This window comes from Scyliorhinus torazame, chromosome 4 (assembly GCF_047496885.1).
Source record: "Scyliorhinus torazame isolate Kashiwa2021f chromosome 4, sScyTor2.1, whole genome shotgun sequence".
Classification (NCBI taxonomy): domain Eukaryota; kingdom Metazoa; phylum Chordata; class Chondrichthyes; order Carcharhiniformes; family Scyliorhinidae; genus Scyliorhinus; species Scyliorhinus torazame.
Genome location: NC_092710.1, coordinates 302,153,015 through 302,172,684, shown reverse-complemented (window position 1 = coordinate 302,172,684; position 19,670 = coordinate 302,153,015). Strand labels below are relative to the sequence as shown.

The window sequence follows — 19,670 nt, the reverse complement described above, 5'->3', positions numbered from 1 at the left end:
GGAGAATCTTCACTCTTACCCACGTTCAATCTATATTCTGAGAAGGAACCAATTTTCCTAAGCACCTCCATTACCTTCCCCACATTAGAGAGAGGGTCCGTGATATACGTAATAAATCGTCCGCATACAGGGACACCCGATGCTCTCCACCCGGCCGACGACCAACGGCTCAACTTCCAAAGCAAACAGTAACAGGTAAAGTGGGCATCCCTGACTCGTACCCTGAAATAACCAAAACTACCCCAAACTCAATACATTGGTATGGACACTCGCAGTGGGGATCCTGTAAAAGCCGAACCCAAGAAATGAACTTAGGCCCGAAGCCAGACCGCCCCAATACCTAAAAAAAGGTACCCCCACTCTGCCCACTCGAATGCTTTTCCATGTCCATGTCCTCTGGATCAACTCTGAGGGGGTGGGGAGCAACACCACATTCAGAAGTCTCCTAATGTTGGCAGACAAATGCCCGCCCTTAACAAGACTGTCTGATCCTCAGAAATTACCCCTGGCAGGCACCCCTCCAAACAGGGTGCCAGCACCTTAGCCAACAGCTTTGCATTAGCATTCAATAGAGAGATGGACCGATATGACTCACACTCCATGTGATTTTTATCCTTCTTTATCCCTTTTCAAGATGAAGGAGATTGATGCCTGTGCCAGTGTGGCCGGTAACACCCCTCGGGACAGAATATTTAAACAAGTTCAACAGGCGTGGCCCCAACACAGTCGCAAACAGTTTAATGGCGGCATGCTAGCACAGTGGTCAACACTGTTGCTTCACAGCGCCAGGGACCCAGGTTCAATTGATGGTTTGGGTCACTGTCTGTGCGGAGTCTGCACGTTCTCCCCATGTCTGCGTGGGTTTGCTCTGGTGCAGGCTCGGTGGGTCGAATGGCCTCCGTCTGCACTGCAAATGATATAATTATGAAATTATATATGATTCTTTGGTTTCCTCCCACAAGTCCCGAAAAACGTGCTGTTAGGTAATTTGGAGATACTGAATTCTCCCTCAGTGTACCCGTTCAGGCGCCGGGTAACTTCATTGCAGTAACTTCATTGCAGTGTTAATGTAAGCCTACTTGCGACAATAATAAAGATTATAAGATCCTGCCTGACTGGATTGAATGAATCATCCGCACTTTCTTCCAGCCCGAGCGGCACATCCTGCTCTCTTTCCCTTTTAACCATCCAGAAACTGTACCTTAGTTGAGTCTTCCTCCGGAGGCTCAGACTTGTACAGCAACCCCCCACCTAAAAGATCTCAGAAAACCCACTGACCTTCTCTGGAGCAGAAACCAACAAGTCCTTAACCTGAACTATCTCCCGAGAGGCCGCCTGCCGCCTCAGCAGGTGAGCCAATAAACGGCTGGCCTTCTCCCCATAGTTATAAAATGTCCCACTTGTATGACAAAGCTGACTCACCACCTTTCCAGTCGACACCAACTCAAACTCCACTTGAAACTTCTTCCAATCCACTAACAGCTGGCCCATGATATTATATTAACCTCCACCCCCAACGCACATTGGGCCCGTGATATTATATTAATCCCCTCACACTGGGTCCCTGATGTCATATTAATCGCCCTCCCACCCTGCACTGGGCCCTGATATATTAATAGCCCTCCCATCCTGCACTGGGCCCTGATATATTAATAGCCCTCCCACCCTGCACTGGGCCCTGAAATTATATTAATCGCCCTCCCACCCTGCACTGGGCCCTGAAATTATTTTAATCGCCCTCCCACCCTGCACTGGGCCCTGAAATTATATTAATTGCCCTCCCACCCTGCACTGGGCCCTGAAATTATATTAATCGCCCTTCCACCCCGACCGGGGCCCTGAAATTATATTAATTGCCCTCCCACCCCCCACTAGGCCCTGAAATTATATTAATCGCCCTCCCACCACGCACGGAGCCCTGAAATTATATTAATCGCCCTCCCACCCTCCACTGGCCCCTGAAATCATATTAATCGCCCTCCCACCCTGCACTGGGCCCTGATATATATTAATCACCTTCCCACCCTGCACTGGGCCCTGACATTATATTAATTGCCCTCCCACCCCCCACTGGGCCCTGATATTATATTAATCCACCCCTCACACACACTGGGCCCTGATGTTATATTAATCCCCCCCTCACACACACTGGGCCCTGATGTTATATTTATCTCCCCCTCACTCACACTGGGCCCTGATGTTATATCAATCCCCCAACTCTCACACACTGGGTCCTGATGTTATATCAATCCCCCAACTCTCACACACTGGGCCCTGATGTTATAATAATCCCCCTACACACACACTGGGCCCTGATGTTATAATAATCCCCCCACACACACACTGGGCCCTAATGTTATATTAATCCCCCCCTCACACACTCTGGGCCCTAATGTTATATTAATCCCCCCCTCACACACACTGGGCCCTGATATTATATTTATCCCCCCCCTCTCACACACACTGGGCCCTGATGTTATATTAATTCCCCCCCTCACGTACACTGGGCCCTGATGTTATATTAATCCCCCCTCACATATACTGGGCCCCAACGTTATATTAATCACCCCCTGGCACACACTGGGCCCTGATGTTATATTAAACACCCCCTGGCACACACTGGGTCCTGATGTTATATTAATCCCCCCTCTCACATACACTGGGCCCTGATGTTATAATAATTACCCCCCTCACATACACTGGGCCCTGATGTTATATTAATCCCCTCCTCTCACACACACACACTGAGCCCTAATGTTATATTAATCCACCCCTCACACACACTGGATCCTGATGTTATATTAATCCCCCCCGCCATACACTGGGCCCTGAGGTTATATTAATCCCCCCTCACATACACTGGGCCCTTATGTTATATTAATCACCCCATGGCACACACTGGGCCCTGATGTTATATTTATCCCCACCCCCCCCCCCTCACACACACTGGGTCCTGATGTTATATTAATGCCCCCCTCACATACACTGGGCCCTGATGTTTTATTAATCCCCCCTCACACACACTGGACCCTGATGTTATGATGTTACATTAACCACCCCCCCCTCACGTACACTGGGCCCTGATGTTATATTAATCACCCCCTGGCACACACTGGGCCCTGATGTTACATTAATCCCCCCCTCACACACTGGGCCCTGATGTTATATTAACCCCCCCCCCCTCACACACTGGGCCCTGATGTTATATTAATCATCGCCTGACACACACTGGGCCCTGATGTTATATTAATCCCCCACCTCACATACACTAGGCCCTGAGGTTACATTAATCACCCCCTGGCACACACTGGGCCCTGATATTACATTAATTCCCCCCCCCCCCCCCCCCTCTCACACACTGGGCCCTGATATTACATTAATCACCCCCTCACACACTGGGCCCTGATGTTATATTAATCATCCCCTGACACACACTGGGCCCTGATGTTATATTAATCCCCCCCGCCCTCACATACTCTGGGCCCTGATGTTGTATTAATCCCCTCCTCTCACACACTGGACCCTGATGTTATACTAATCCACCCCCTCACACACACTGGATCCTGGTGTTATATTAATCCCCCCTGCCATACACTGGGCCCTGAGGTTATGTTAATCCCCCCTCTCACACACTGGGCCCTGATGTTATATTAACCATCCTCACACACACTGGATCCTGATGTTATATTAATCCCCCCCCCCCCCCCCCCCCCCGCCATACACTGGGCCCTGAGGTTATATTAATCCCCCCTCACATACACTGGGCCCTTATGTTATATTAATCACCCCCTGGCACACACTGGGCCCTGATGTTATATTTATCCCCCCCCTCTCACACACACTGGGTCCTGATGTTATATTAATCCCCCCTCTCACACACACTGGGCCCTGATGGTTCCCCTGGCACACACTGGGCCCTGATGTTACATTAATTCCCCCCCCCCTCACACACTGGGCCCTGATGTTATATTAATGCCCCCCTCACATATACTGGGCCCTGATGTTACATTAAACCCCCCCCCCCCACACAGTTATATTAATCCCCCCCCCCCACACACACTGGGCCCTGATGTCACATTAACCCCCCCCTCACATACACTGGGCCCTGATGTTATATTAATCACCCTCTGGCACACACTGAGCCCTGATATTACATTAATCCCCCCCTCACACACTGGGCCCTGATATTACATTAATCCCCCCGCTCACACACTGGGCCCTGATGTTATATTACCCCCCCCTCACACACTGGGCCCTGATGTTATATTAATCATCCCCTGACACACACTGGGCCCTGATGTTATATTAATCCCCCCCTCACACACACTGGGCCCTGATGTTATATTAATCCCCCCCTCACACACACTGGGCCCTGATGTTATATTAATCCACCCCTCACACACTGGGCCCTGATGTTATATTAATCCACCCCTCACACACACTGAACCCTGATGTTACATTAACCCCTCCCCCACACACACTGAACCCTGATGTTACATTAACCCCCCCCCTCACACACACTGGGTCCTGATGTTATATTAATCCCCCCCTCACACACACTGGGCCCTGATGTTATATTAATCCACCCCTCACACACACTGGGCCCTGATGTTATATTAATCCTCCCCTCACACACTGGGCCCTGATGTTATATTAATCCACCCCTCACACACTGAACCCTGATGTTACATTAACCCCTCCCCCCTCACACACACTGGGCCCTGATGTTACATTAACCCCCCCCCTCACACTGTAACATTAACCCCCCCCCACACTGATGTTACATTAACTCCCCCCTCACACTGATGTTACATTAACCCCCCCCCCTCACACTGATGTTACATTAACCCCCCCTCACACTGATGTTACATTAACCCCCCCTCACACTGATGTTACATTAACCCCCCTCACACTGATGTTACATTAACCCCCCCCTCACACTGATGTTACATTAACTCCCCCCTCACACTGATGTTACATTAACCCCCCCCTCACACTGATGTTACATTAACTCCCCCCTCACACTGATGTTACATTAACCCCCCCCCCTCACACTGATGTTACATTAACCCCCCCTCACACTGATGTTACATTAACTCCCCCCTCACACTGATGTTACATTAACCCCCCCCTCACACTGATGTTACATTAACTCCCCCCTCACACTGATGTTACATTAACCCCCCCCTCACACTGATGTTACATTAACTCCCCCCTCACACTGATGTTACATTAACCCCCCCCCCTCACACTGATGTTACATTAACCCCCCCTCACACTGATGTTACATTAACCCCCCCCCCACACTGATGTTACATTAACCCCCCCTCACACTGATGTTACATTAACCCCCCCTCACACTGATGTTACATTAACCCCCCCCCCCTCACACTGATGTTACATTAACCCCCCCCTCACACTGATGTTACATTAACCCCCCCCTCACACTGATGTTACATTAACCCCCCCCCCACACTGATGTTACATTAACTCCCCCCTCACACTGATGTTACATTAACCCCCCCCCACACTGATGTTACATTAACCCCCCCCCCACACTGATGTTACATTAACCCCCCCCCCTCACACTGATGTTACATTAACCCCCCCCTCACACTGATGTTACATTACCCCCCCCTCACACTGATGTTACATTAACCCCCCCTCACACTGATGTTACATTAACTCCCCCCTCACACTGATGTTACATTAACCCCCCCCCTCACACTGATGTTACATTAACCCCCCCTCACACTGATGTTACATTAACGCCCCCCCTCACACTGATGTTACATTAACCCCCCCCTCACACTGATGTTACATTACCCCCCCTCACACTGATGTTACATTAACCCCCCTCACACTGATGTTACATTAACCCCCCTCACACTGATGTTACATTAACCCCCCCCTCACACTGATGTTACATTAACCCCCCCCTCACACTGATGTTACATTACCCCCCCTCACACTGATGTTACATTACCCCCCCTCACACTGATGTTACATTACCCCCCCCTCACACTGATGTTACATTAACCCCCCCCCCTCACACTGATGTTACATTAACCCCCCCCTCACACTGATGTTACATTAACCCCCCCCCTCACACTGATGTTACATTAACCCCCCCCTCACACTGATGTTACATTAACCCCCCCTCACACTGATGTTACATTAACCCCCCCTCACACTGATGTTACATTAACCCCCCCCTCACACTGATGTTACATTAACCCCCCCTCACACTGATGTTACATTAACTCCCCCCTCACACTGATGTTACATTAACCCCCCCCTCACACTGATGTTACATTACCCCCCCTCACACTGATGTTACATTAACCCCCCCCCCTCACACTGATGTTACATTAACCCCCCCTCACACTGATGTTACATTAACCCCCCCTCACACTGATGTTACATTAACCCCCCCTCACACTGATGTTACATTACCCCCCCTCACACTGATGTTACATTAACCCCCCCTCACACTGATGTTACATTAACCCCCCCCCCTCACACTGATGTTACATTAACCCCCCCTCACACTGATGTTACATTACCCCCCCCTCACACTGATGTTACATTAACCCCCCCCCCTCACACTGATGTTACATTAACCCCCCCTCACACTGATGTTACATTAACCCCCCCTCACACTGATGTTACATTAACCCCCCCTCACACTGATGTTACATTACCCCCCCTCACACTGATGTTACATTAACCCCCCCTCACACTGATGTTACATTAACCCCCCCCCCTCACACTGATGTTACATTAACCCCCCCTCACACTGATGTTACATTAACCCCCCCTCACACTGATGTTACATTAACTCCCCCCTCACACTGATGTTACATTAACCCCCCCCCCCTCACACTGATGTTACATTAACCCCCCCTCACACTGATGTTACATTAACCCCCCCTCACACTGATGTTACATTAACCCCCCCTCACACTGATGTTACATTAACTCCCCCCTCACACTGATGTTACATTAACCCCCCCCCCCTCACACTGATGTTACATTAACCCCCCCCTCACACTGATGTTACATTAACCCCCCCCCCTCACACTGATGTTACATTAACCCCCCCCCCACACTGATGTTACATTAACCCCCCCCTCACACTGATGTTACATTAACTCCCCCCTTACACTGATGTTACATTAACCCCCCCCCTCACACTGATGTTACATTAACCCCCCCCTCACACTGATGTTACATTACCCCCCCCTCACACTGATGTTACATTAACCCCCCCTCACACTGATGTTACATTAACTCCCCCCTCACACTGATGTTACATTAACCCCCCCCCCCTCACACTGATGTTACATTAACCCCCCCCTCACACTGATGTTACATTAACCCCCCCCCCTCACACTGATGTTACATTAACCCCCCCTCACACTGATGTTACATTAACCCCCCCCCCCTCACACTGATGTTACATTAACCCCCCCCCCCTCACACTGATGTTACATTAACCCCCCCCTCACACTGATGTTACATTAACGCCCCCCCCCCTGCTCCCGATTCCTTTACCTTGGAATGGTCCGGAGGTCTCCCGATCCCTTGCACAAATCCTGCCGAGAAAACCACACCTCCAACAGCTTCTCGGTCCCTTCGAAAAAGTGTGCACCGTTTTCCATCGTGAAACAAACGGGGAAAAAAAGAGGGGAGAAAACTTCCCCCCCCCTCCTCCTCCCGAAAAAAAAAACTTTTCCCCCCCCTCTCTTTTTCTGGTAAAAGCTTAATTAAGAATAAGTTAGTTTCAATTGCTCTGTTTTAGTGGGTTCTTAGCAGTCCGATGTTGTTGTTTTTTAAAAAAATTATTTCTTTTGTTTTTTTTTTAATAATATGTTGCCCCCAATGCGATCCCTCTTCACAGAGAATTGCTGGAAGCGAGCGCTAGCTAATGTCGCCGGCCATACTGTGACTAGCAGCGCGCCGAGCGCCGCCCGGCCCTTTTATAACCTTCGCCCCTCCTCCTCCTCCTCGCCGGCCCCGCCCCCTTCCCCCACCCAACCCCACCGCTCCGACACAATGGAGCGGCTGTGGCGTCATCAGTCCCCTCGAACGCCCGGCGCGCGCTCCGCCGGCTCGAGCCCCGCGCGGGAGGGCAAAGGAGCCGTTGGTCACCGGCGCGCGCGCGCGCGCAAAGGAAGTTCCGAATTGAAAAAATAACACAAAATAAAAACAAAAGCCTCAATCCCATTTTTTTCCTCGCTCTCGCTCGCAGAACCTGGAGTGATTTTAATTATTTTCTGCGCAAAGTTCTCACGCGCGATTGGCCGGTGTCGCTGTCCATCAAATGCTTCCCGCTGGATTGGGAGAAGGCGGGAATGCAGTGCCTCAACCAATTCGTGAAATTTGGACGCCAAAGATTTCTTTTGTGATTATTGCAATATCTTATCTCAGCTTTTGCTTTAAAATTGGCTGATGCTGTTATAGGAAACCCCCCTCCCCCCTCCTTGGACTAACTGTCATCCCTTTTGGATGCTGAAAACGCTCAGTCCCGTCCGCCGCGGTGCGCAACGGGAGATGTAGTTCCCGTGCCCAGGACGCTGCTGCGCCTGGAGCCGGTCAGCGCGGGCTCAAGGGACTACAGCTCCCGTCCTGCCCCGCGGGCCGCCATTGTCTAGTGCTGCTGCCGATCACGTCAACACAACAACAAACCCACGGTTAAATGTCGCCCGGCGAACTTGTTGGAAGAGACCAAAAAACACACACACACACATTAAGTGAGGAAATGATCAGTGCTCAAATTAAATAACCCGACCCGTATCTATCCCCACCACCCAAAAAAAACCCTGGAAATGATGTACTAATGGAGTGACAGCCATGGATTACGATTTTAAAACGAAACTAGCAGCGGAGCGAGAGAAAGTGGAAGATCTGTTTGAATATGAAGGTTGCAAAGTGGGTCGTGGTACCTACGGTCATGTTTACAAAGCAAAAAGAAAAGATGGGTAAGACTTTAATACATTCAGGCGGGTTTCTGTGGGGATGCTGCCCATTAACATGGGTGTTTTCTTACTCTGTTCACGTGCTGCACAGACCAGTGTTGATGTTCCTGGTTTGTAAATATATCCTCACACCCTATGTGTTTCCAACTCCTCATAGTAACTCACCTCCTCCAAGCCAAGGCCCCCAGCCCTAATAACATTTATTTTGGAAACTGCATGCCTTTATTGATGTGCTATGTGTCACTGTAAATACACAAGGGGTTAATGTAAATACACTAAGACTAAGTAAACACTAGAGGGAACACCGGAGATGTCAAGACATGCAGACATACAGCTAATGAACACATAGAATAGGACACGACCAATGGGCAGTCAAGACACCCAGAGGTGACACTACCACAAGGGGGCAACGCATATAAAAGGACAGGGCACACATGCTCTTTCTCTTTCCACAGGTGACACTCAGAGAAGGACAGGGGCAGATCAGAAGCATCCACCCACCACATGGCTCAGAGCAGACGGGTTAGTTAGATTGAGTTACTATAAGCAAGATTAACAGGAGAGTCGAACTCAAGTAGGAGAATTGTTAACTGTCCAATAAATGTGTTAAACCTATCTCCAAGTCTGAACCTTCCTTTGTCAGAGCATACATCAAGGAAGCAGCTGATGCTACATGAAGAAGCATAACACAATAATTGATAGCACTGTTGGCATGCTGTAAACATTCCACTTCCTGCGTTTTCTTTTATTCTGGAGTTTATTTTGCCAATGCTTTGCTCGGCTGGGCACCAGCTGTTAACCCAAAGCTGGTCATCATTTAAAGGCTGCACTCCAAAGATTTATGCACATGCATCTCCAGGTCCCTGCTCACTCTTTAGAACTGTGACATGAAGTCTATATTGCTACAAAACTCCCCGTCGGGGAATTGAACCCCTGTCTGCCGCGTGACAGGCGGGAAACTAACCACTATACTAAGGAGGAACTGCTCATGAAGTCTATATTGCCTTTTGTTATCCCTCCTGCCAAAATATATCACCTAACACTCTGTATTAAATTCCATTTGCCGCTTGTCTGCCCGTTCTACAAATTTATCTATATTCTTTCATAGGCGATTAATATCATCCTCATTGTTTGTCATAGCTCTATATTTATCACCAACAAATGTTGAAATTTTACTCTGTATTCCAATATTTCTGGTCCGAGCACTGACCCTTGGGGAACACCAATTGCCTACCATCCTCCAGTCTGAAAATAATCATTTGCCTTGACTCGCTGTTTTCTCTAGTTAAGGCAAGTTTTTATTTTATCCAAGTCAACCCTCACCCTACACTATTCGATGAGTCAGTATTTTGGTTTTTTTTCTTTCTTTATAAATTTAGAGTACCCAATTCATTTTTTCCAATTAAGTGGCAATTTAGCATGGCCAATTCACCTACCCTGCACATCTTTGGGTTGTGGGGGTGAAACCCATGCAAACAAACAAACAAAGAACAAAGAAATGTACAGCACTGGGAGAATGTGCAAACTTCACACGGACAGTGACCCAGAGCCGGGATTGAACCTGGGACCTCGGTGCCGTGAGGCAGCAGTGCTAGCCACTGCGCCATCGAGCTACCCTGAGCCACTATTTTGTTAACTAGCCTTTCATGTGGTCTTTTGCCAAATGCTTTCTGAAGATCCATATACAACATCCCTTGCATTCCCTTCATCAATCTTCCTTAATGCAAACCTCTCCAAGTACCTGTTGGATTTTGTCTGATCGTTGCTTTAGTTCACCTACCTTTCTAGCCTGTTAGAATGCACCTACCCTGTACCTGAAGCATCTCCTCCTTAAATATCATCCAGTGTTCTGTTTGAGATTTTCCTGTCAATCTTTGGTTACATTTGACCTTGGCTAGATGTCTTCTCACCCCATTGCAAATAGCCCTCTTCCAATTTAGACATTCTACTTTAGATTGTCCCCTGCTCTTTTGTATTACTAGTCTAAACATCATGATACAATGATCACTTTTACCCAAGTGTTCCTCCGTCACCGCATGCCAAGCTGTTCCAGTACAGCTAAGACATTGGCATCTATCCAGCATAGTGGAAAATTGCACAGATGTGTAATGCAAACAAAAAGCAGCACAAGTCCAACCCAGCCAGTTACCGCCCCATCAGCCTACTCTCGATCATCAGTAAAGTGATGGAAGGGAACTTCAACAGTGGTATCAAACGGCACTTGCTTAGCAATAACCTTAGTTTGGGTTCCTCCAGAGCCACTCAGCTCCAGACCTCATTACAGTGTTGCATCAAACATGGACAAAAGAGTTGAACTCTTGAGGTGAGAGTGATTGCCCTTGACATCAAGGCTGCATTTGACCGAGTGTGGCATCAAGAATCCCCAGCAAAACTGGAGTCAACAGGATCGGCGAAAACTCTCCACTGGTTGGAGGCATTACTAGCACAAAGAAAGGTGGCTCTGGTTGTTGGAGGTCAATCATCTCAGCTCTAGGACATCGCTGCACAAGGTCCTTAGTGTAGTGTCTGCGGCCCAATCATCTTGAGCTGCTTCATCAATGACCTTCCATCATAAGGCCAGAAGTGGGGATGTTTTCTGATGTCTGCACAATATCCAGCACCATTTGCGAGTCCTCAGATATTGAAGCAGTCCAGATCCAAATGCTGCAAGACCTGGACAATATCCAAGCTTGGACCAACAAGTGGCAGGTAACGTTTGAGCCACACAAGTGCCAGGCAATGATCATCTCCAACAAGAGAAAAAACGATCATTGCCCCTTGACATTCAATGGCATTACCATCACTGAGTCCCCCACTTAAGCATCCTTGGAGGTTACCTTTGACCAGAAACTCAATTGGACCAGCCATATAAATGCTATGGCTACAAGTGCAGCAGGTCAGTGGTTAGGAATTCTGTGGCGAGTAATTTATCTTCTAACTCCCCACCATCTACAAGGCCCATGTCAGGAGTGTGATGGAATATTTTCCACTTATCTGCATGAGTGCAGCTCCAACAACACTCAAGAAACTTGACACCATCCAGGTCAAAGCAGTCCACTTGATTGGTACCCCATCCACCACCTTCACCATGCCCTCCTCCCCTCTTCATTGACCAATGGCGAATATTCCAGAACATGAGATTAAATTATGGTTGTAAATAATTCTTTAAAAAAAAAAATATGTTTATTCAAAATTTTCAACCAAACACTCCAGAAAGAAAGAAAGAAAAACAAAATTGTACACAGGAAACCAAACAAGGATACATTAACCCCATTTAACCAATAAATACAAAAGTGGGGAAATCACCCCCTTTTAACAAAAACATAAACCAAACCCCCCCCCCCCCCCGCCCGGGTTGCTGCTGTTTCGACCTCCACCTAGCGTTCCGCGAGAAAGTCTAGGAACAGTTGCCACCGCCTGGAGAACCCCTGCACAGACCCTCGCAAGGCAAACTTTTCCTCTCCAACTTAATGAACCCTGCCATTGATCCAACCTTCCACGCTCGGGGGCTTCGCATCTCTCCACATTAGTAGGATCCTCCGCCGGGCTACCAGGGACGCAAAGGCCAGAAATCCGGCCTCTTTCGGCTCCTGCACACCCGGCTCGTCCGATACCCCAAATAGTGCTATTCCCCAGCTCGGCTTGACCAGCATGTTCACAACTTTGGACATAGCCCTCGTAAAGCCCCGCCAGAACCCCTCCAGCACCGGGCACGTCCAGAACATATGGGCGTGATTCGCTGGGCTCCCCGAACATCTCACACATCTGTCCTCCACCCCAAAAACCCTACTCATCCTTGCCCCTGTCATATGCGCCCTATGTACTCCTTTGAACTGTATTAGACTGAGCCTGACGCATGAGGAGGAAGAATTGACCCTTCCCAGGGCATCAGCCCACAGACCCTCATCCAGCTCCTGCCCGAGCTCCTCATCCCACTTGCCCTTCAACTCCTCCACCGAGACCTCCTCTGCTTCCTGCAGCTCCGGATAAATCGCTGAGACCTTGCCTTCTCCAACCCATACACCCAAAATCACCCTGTCCTGAATCCTTCGTGCTGGAAGTAGCGGAAATTCCTTCACCTGCCGTCTCACAAACGCCCTCACTTGCATATATCTAAAAGCGTTTCCGGGAGGCAACCCAAGTTTCTCCTCCAGCGCCCCCAGGCTAGCAAAAGTCCCATCTATATACAGGTCCTCCATCCTTTTAATTCCTGCCCGATGCCAACTTAGGAACCCCCCCATCCATCTTGCCCGGCACAAACCTATGATTATCCCGTATCGGGGACTAAATTGAGGCCCCTATGTCGCCTCCACTGCCCCCAGATCTTCAATGTCGCCGCCACCACTGGGCTCGTGGTGTACCTCGTCGGCGGTAGCGACAACGGTGCTGTCACCAGCGCCCCTAAGCTAGTACCCACACAAGACGCCGCCTCTAGCCTCTTCCATGCCACCCCCTCTCCCTCCATTACCCATTTACGGATCATCGCCACATTAGCTGCCCAATAATAGCCACACAGATTCGGCAGCGCCAGCCCGCCCCTGTCCCGACTGTGCTCCAAAAACACCCTCTTCACCCTCGGGGTCTTGCTCGCCCATACAAACCTGCTTACCCGCTTGAAAAAAGCCCTGGGGATTAGGATGGGCAGGCACTGGAACACGAACAAGAACCTCGGGAGGACCGTCATCTTGACCGACTACACCCTACCTGCCAGGGAAAGTGGCAACACATCCCATCTCCTAAAGTCTTCCTCCATTTGGTCCATCAACCGTGTCAAATTAAGCTTATGCAGGGCCCCCATCTCCTAGCTACCTGGATACCCAGGTATCGAAAGCTCCTCTCCGCCCTCTTCAACGGCAGCTCCTCTAGCCCCCTTTCCTGGCCCCCCCGCATGCACTACAAAGAGCTCACTCTTCCCCACATTGAGCTTGTAGCCCGAGACGTCCCCAAACCCCCTAAGGATCTGCATGACCTCCGCCATCCCCTCCACTGGATCTGCAATATATAACAACAGGTCATCAGCATACAATGACACCCGGTGTTGCTCCCCTCCACGGACCAACCCCCTCCAGTTCCTAGACTCCCTTAATGCCATGGCCAGCGGCTCTGATTCTCAAGCGGGATAAGGACCCACTGCAGTGCGGTTTGTATAGGCCAATCTCACTCCTTAACGTAGATGCCAAGTTGCTGGCGAAGGTCCTCGTTACGAGGATTGAGGATTGTGTCCCGGGAGTTATACATGAGGACCAGACGGGGTTTGTGAAGGGCAGGCAGTTAAAAGCGAATGTGCGGAGGCTCCCGGGGGGGCCAGGAGGCTCCTGAATATGATTATGATGCCACCGGTGGGAGGGGAAGCGGAGGTGGTGGCGGCTATGGACGCAGAAAAGGCCTTTGATCGGGTGGAGTGGGAGTACTTATGGGAAGTGCTTAGCAGGTTTGGGTTCGGGGAAGGGTTCATAGGGTGGGTCAGGTTGTTATACAGGGCCCCGGTAACCCGGTGTCTATGAATCGGCGGAGATCGGTTCTGCCGCTGATGGCCCACAGCACCTCATGGACGCCGAGTTTTCAGTTGTTAGATCAGTCGAAAATCTAACCCATTTAATTGGTAGTGCCAACATTATGGAGGATATTCTCTAAGTGAAGATGGGATGTTGTCTCCACAAGGTGGCCACTGCTGTCAATAATGTTACAGAACGATGCATTTGCGACAGGTAGATTAGTAAGGACAAGGTCAAATTGGGTATTCCCTCTTGGTTCCCTCACCACCTGCCACAGACCAAGTCCAGCAGCTATGTCCTTTCGTACTTTAGCTTGGTCTGTAGGGTGCTACCAAGCCATCTTGCTAATGGACATTGTCCCACCCAGAGTATGTTCTGTGTCCTTGCTTCAATGCTGCTTCCAGTTCAACATGGAGGAGTACTTGCTCATCAGATGAGATCATGGGGTGGAAGTTGACTGCGGCGTGGTATCTTGTCATGATGGTTTTTTGGCACATCTTTGCCTTGATACCATAAGATTTCATGGAGCCTAGAGTCAATTTTGAGGGGAGGTGATGGCCTAGTGGTATTGTCACTGGACTAGTAATCCAGAGACCTAGGCTAATGCTCTGAGGACATGGGCTGGATCCTCCGCAGCCCCGTGCTGAAATGGCGTTTGGCGCGGGAGCGGAGAATCGCTGTTCCCGACTGGATCGTGACCGGCGCTGCTCCGACGATTCTCTGGGCCCTGGAGAATCGCTCGTCCGTCAATCACGCTGCACGGTTGTAGACCCTTTGGCAGAGGCCCTCCCAGTGATACTCCGATCCCGAGCGGCCGATTTCCCGACGGCGTGGTTCTAATCACGTATGGCCGGTCGGGACTCAGTCCGCGGCCGCTCTGGTAGGGGGCGGGGGTATCCAGCACCGGGGGGGTGGGGGAGCCTTATGGGCAGCCAGGGCAGTGATTGGGCGGGTCGGATGGAGGGGCGCGGGGCTGATCGGGGGGACCTTCTTTCTCGGTCCGAGTCCACCATGGCACTCAGCGCGGCCGCTGGAGGCCGCCGCCATGCGCGGACTGGGAACCGGAAGTGCAGGGGCTCGTGTCCACAGCCAAAGCTGCGTGAAGCTCCCTGGGTCCCTGCTATCCCCCTGCAGGTAAGTGAATAGGTCTTTATTTTTTTCAGGAAACTGGGGAGTGAAACACCAGCGTTTTTATGCCGGAGTGGTGATATAGCCCCATTTTTGGAGAACCCATGGGTTTGAATCCCACCACGGCAGTTGGTGAAATTTGCATTCAGTAAAAGAAAATCTGGAATCAAAAATCTAATGATTGTTGTAAAATCCCATCTGGTTCAGTAATGTCCTTTAGGGCAGGAAATCTGCTGTCCTTCCTAGTCTGACCGACACGTGACTCCAGACCCATAGTATAGGGAGTGAGGAGGAATTGGAGATTTCGATGGGCTTCAAAGTGGACAAATCCTCAGGTCGGGATGAGCTGTACCTCAGGCTGCTGTGGGAGACGAGGGAGGAAATTCCAGGGGCTCTGACCCATTTTTTAATTCCTCTCTGACCACAGGGGAGCAACCAGACAGGAGGAAGAGCTAATATCGTTCCACTTTTCAAGAGATAAGCCAGGTAACTACAGACCAATGAGTCCCACATCAGTGGGAAGGAAACAATTGGAGAAAATTCTGTAGTTAATAATTAATCTCCACTTGGAGAGACGAAGTTTGATCAGGGCTGGTCAGCATGGTTTTGCCAAAGGGAGGTGATCGGGTGTAAAGATGAGGCTGGTGCAGTTAGAATCGAATCATAGAAACGTTACAGCACAAAAGGAGGCCATTCGGCCCATCGTGCCCATGCCAGCCTGAGGACACCCAGGTGCCCTTTCTAACCCCACTTTCTTGTACCTATCCCATAGCCCTATATCTTACAGCACTTAAGGGGCACATCCAGGTTAGGGTCTCTGCCTCCACCAGCAACTGGGGAAGCGAATTCCAGATACCCACTACACCTCAATTAAGTCACCCCTCAGCCTTCTTCGTTCCGAGAACAATAGAGCCAACCTATCCAATCTCTCCTTGTAACTGCTTTCATAGCCCTGGCAACATTCTTGTAAACCTCCTCTACACTCTCCAGAGGAATTACGTCCTTCTTGTAATGTGGTGACCAGGACTGCACACAATACTCCAGTTGTGGCCTCGCCAGTGTTTTATACAATTCCAACATAGTTGATGTAATTTAATTGGATTGTAGCAAAGTCCCTCATGGTAGACTGATAAAGAAGATAAAAGTACATGGGATCCAGAGTAAATTGGCAAGTTGGATCCAAAACTGGCTTAGTGGTAGGAGAGATAGGGTGGTGCAGAGGACTGCAGGCTAGTGTCCACTGCCGTACCACAATGATCAGTGCTGGTCCCTTATTGTTTGTGATATATAAACAATATAGATGAGAATGTGTGTGTGCGGGGGGTGGGGTCCACTTCTTTAGCAAAAATCGGAAGGCAGAGTGAGTGCAGCAAAGGTTTACCAGGCCGATTCCTGCGATGGCGGGACTGTCATCTGAGGAGACACTATATCGGTTAGGATTCTATTCGTTGGAGTTTAGAAGAGTGAGAGGAGATCTCACAGAAACTTACAAAATTCTAACATGATTAAATAGGGTAGATTCAGAAAGAATGTTCCTAATAATAAAAATATCCAAAACTGAGACTTATAATTGCAGTTAAGAGGTAAACCTTTTAGGACTGAGGTGAGGAGAAATTTCTTCACCCAAAAAGTGGTGAATCTGTGGAATTCGCTACCACAGAAAGCAGCTGAAAACGTTGTGTAATTTTGAGAAGGAATTAGATATAGCTCTTGGGGCTAAAAGGATCAAAGGATATGGGGGAGAAGGTAGGATCAGGGTATTGAACCTGATGATCAGCCATGATCATAATGCATGGTGGAGCTCGAAGGGCTGAATGGCCTCCTCCTGCTATTATTTTCTATGTGTCTATTAGATTGCAGGAAGATGTTGACGAGTTGGTCAGATGGACGGATCAATGGCAGATGGAATTTAACCCGGAAAAGTGCAAGGTGATGCACTTTGGAAGGAATAACAAGACAAGGGAGTACTTGATGACTGACAGGACATAGGAAACTCAGAGGAACAGAGAACTTGGGGTGCTGGTCCACAAGTTCCTTTAGGAGGCAGAGCAGGGAATAGGGTAGTTATGGCATATGGGACTCTTGCCTTTATCAATCGTGGCATAGATTATAAAAGCAGGGAGGTTATATTGGAACTGTACAGGACACTGGTTAGACACAGCTGGAGTACTGGTGCAGTTCTGTTCACCTTACTATAGATTGTACTAGAAAGGGTGCAGGGGAGATTCACCTAGGTTCGGGCATTTGAGCTATGAAGAGAGGCTGGATAAGCTTGAGTTGTTTTTTTGGAGTAGAGAAGGCTGAGAGAGGACCTGATTGAGGTGTATTAGATTATGAGGGGTATGCACAAGATGGATAGAAAACAGCTGTTCCCCCTAGTTGAAGGGTTAGCAACGAGGGGGCATAATTGTGCGGAAATATGTTTCCACCCAGAGGGTGAGGGTGGTCTGGAATGCACTGCCTGGGAGGGTAGTCGAGGCGGCAACCCTCACAAGCTTTGAAACTAACGTGGATAAGCACTTGATATGTCATTAAAAAATTTTTTTTTTTTTAAAGTACTGTAGCCACCTAAAATGGCTGATTCCCTATTAATTTGGCCAAAACCCAATTTAAAATGGCTCACCGAAAAGGCTGATGGGAAAAGCAGCCAACAGGACACAAACGGACAGCTGCAGACAGAATAGCATATTCGGCTCTGGGGAAGTCGGCCCAGATCGATACTCAAGACCATTAGCAGCACATCAACCCAGACATCTGCAGTTTAATCGGCTATCCCCGGGAACAATTGCAACATATTAGCAATTGAATGCCGGGCCAGACCTGTCGGCGCCTGCAGTGGCCAAAACAAAGACATGTGAACGACCACCCCCCGATCGAGGAATCGCCCCGTTATTGGACGTATCGAACCCAGTGATTGGGAACAAGTCCAATCACTTGGGACTCAGGGTCAAGGGCCGCCCCGAGAGGCGGGAAGCCCCTGGGCCCTATAAAGTAAGGGGCCAAGTTCAGATTGCTCTCTCTCTCCCTTCTTCTCCTGCTCGAGACCTTCGCAAGAACATCAACAAAGAAACAGTAAGTTTGACTCCAGCGATCGCTACCCGATAAAGACTCCTAGCCATCGACCTGTATCAGCCTTTTTGAGTCCCGCGGGCCAGATCCGATTCGATAAGCCATTCGTTTCCCTGACCTGGTGGGCCCTTCCTAAAGTTAAGTATTGGCCAGTAGTGATAGGTTTCTGTATAGTTAGTAGGATTATTGTGTAAGCATTACTTGTTGTATATAATAAATGACCGTTGATTTCAATCTTACTAAGCGGTGTGCTGACTTATTAATCATAACTCGAGCTTGAACCACGTGGCGGTATCAGAAAGATACCTGGCGACTCGTGAGCAAAGGTGACATAATCAGAGCTAATAAACTAAGGCTAATAAGAGCAACATAATTGGCGACTCTGGTGGGACCCGACATAGAAGTGGAAAACCACTCCGGGAGAACCCCAACAATTTGAATAGAATCCAATCGGAAACAAAAACAAAAAAACCCACAAGTGTTCAAGCGGCTCTGGTTAATAATTCACAATTCGGAAGTGTGTGTATGCATGCGTAACTAACACGGTTATAAGGTAAAACTAATAGATTTTGTTGCGTCAAAACTGTCGGAAGTCTGTATTTTCGGAAATTAACGCAAGTCGTACCCGCATCTACGACACCACCTTAGCCCCCTGTTCCAAATTTGAACGTAACGAGCAGATAAGAGAGATGGCCATGCAGGCAATGCAGCGCCTCATGAACCCCGAAGAATTTGCGGTCGCACCGATCAGCAGCGTTAGAGTGGGACAGTGTCCCATTTGGGAAGTGGAAATTCGCAAATTTCTGCAGGGCAAAGGATGGCCCGTGTGGAGCGGTTTCTGTAATAACGACGACTCAGGTCCTGGAAGTAAGGGGCATACTTGGTGGGAGAACATGAGCGAAATCCATAAGAAAAGCTTAGCGAAAGCGCGCACGTCGATGGCAATCGTGTCCTGTTTGGCACAATTGCGAGGCACAGAGGAGGTCGTCAGGACGCT

The 19,670-nt window shown here is 49.3% G+C and overlaps 2 protein-coding genes across 5 annotated transcripts in view; one reads left to right on the top strand and one right to left on the bottom strand.

The window, feature by feature from the left end:
* Nucleotides 1–7,949, bottom strand: part of amd1 (adenosylmethionine decarboxylase 1) — an 82,116-nt gene extending 74,167 nt beyond the window's left edge. For all 4 annotated transcript variants that reach the window (XM_072500025.1, XM_072500027.1, XM_072500028.1 and 1 more), the window contains exon 1: nt 7,558–7,949. In XM_072500025.1, coding sequence (XP_072356126.1) covers nt 7,558–7,664 — 107 coding nt within the window. In that variant the 5' untranslated portion in view covers nt 7,665–7,949. The remainder of the gene's footprint in view (nt 1–7,557) is intronic.
* A 696-nt stretch (nt 7,950–8,645) lies between these two features.
* Nucleotides 8,646–19,670, top strand: part of cdk19 (cyclin dependent kinase 19) — a 509,018-nt gene continuing 497,993 nt past the window's right edge. The window contains exon 1 of the mRNA XM_072500031.1: nt 8,646–8,984. Within this exon, the coding sequence (XP_072356132.1) occupies nt 8,857–8,984 (128 nt within the window). The 5' untranslated portion in view covers nt 8,646–8,856. The remainder of the gene's footprint in view (nt 8,985–19,670) is intronic.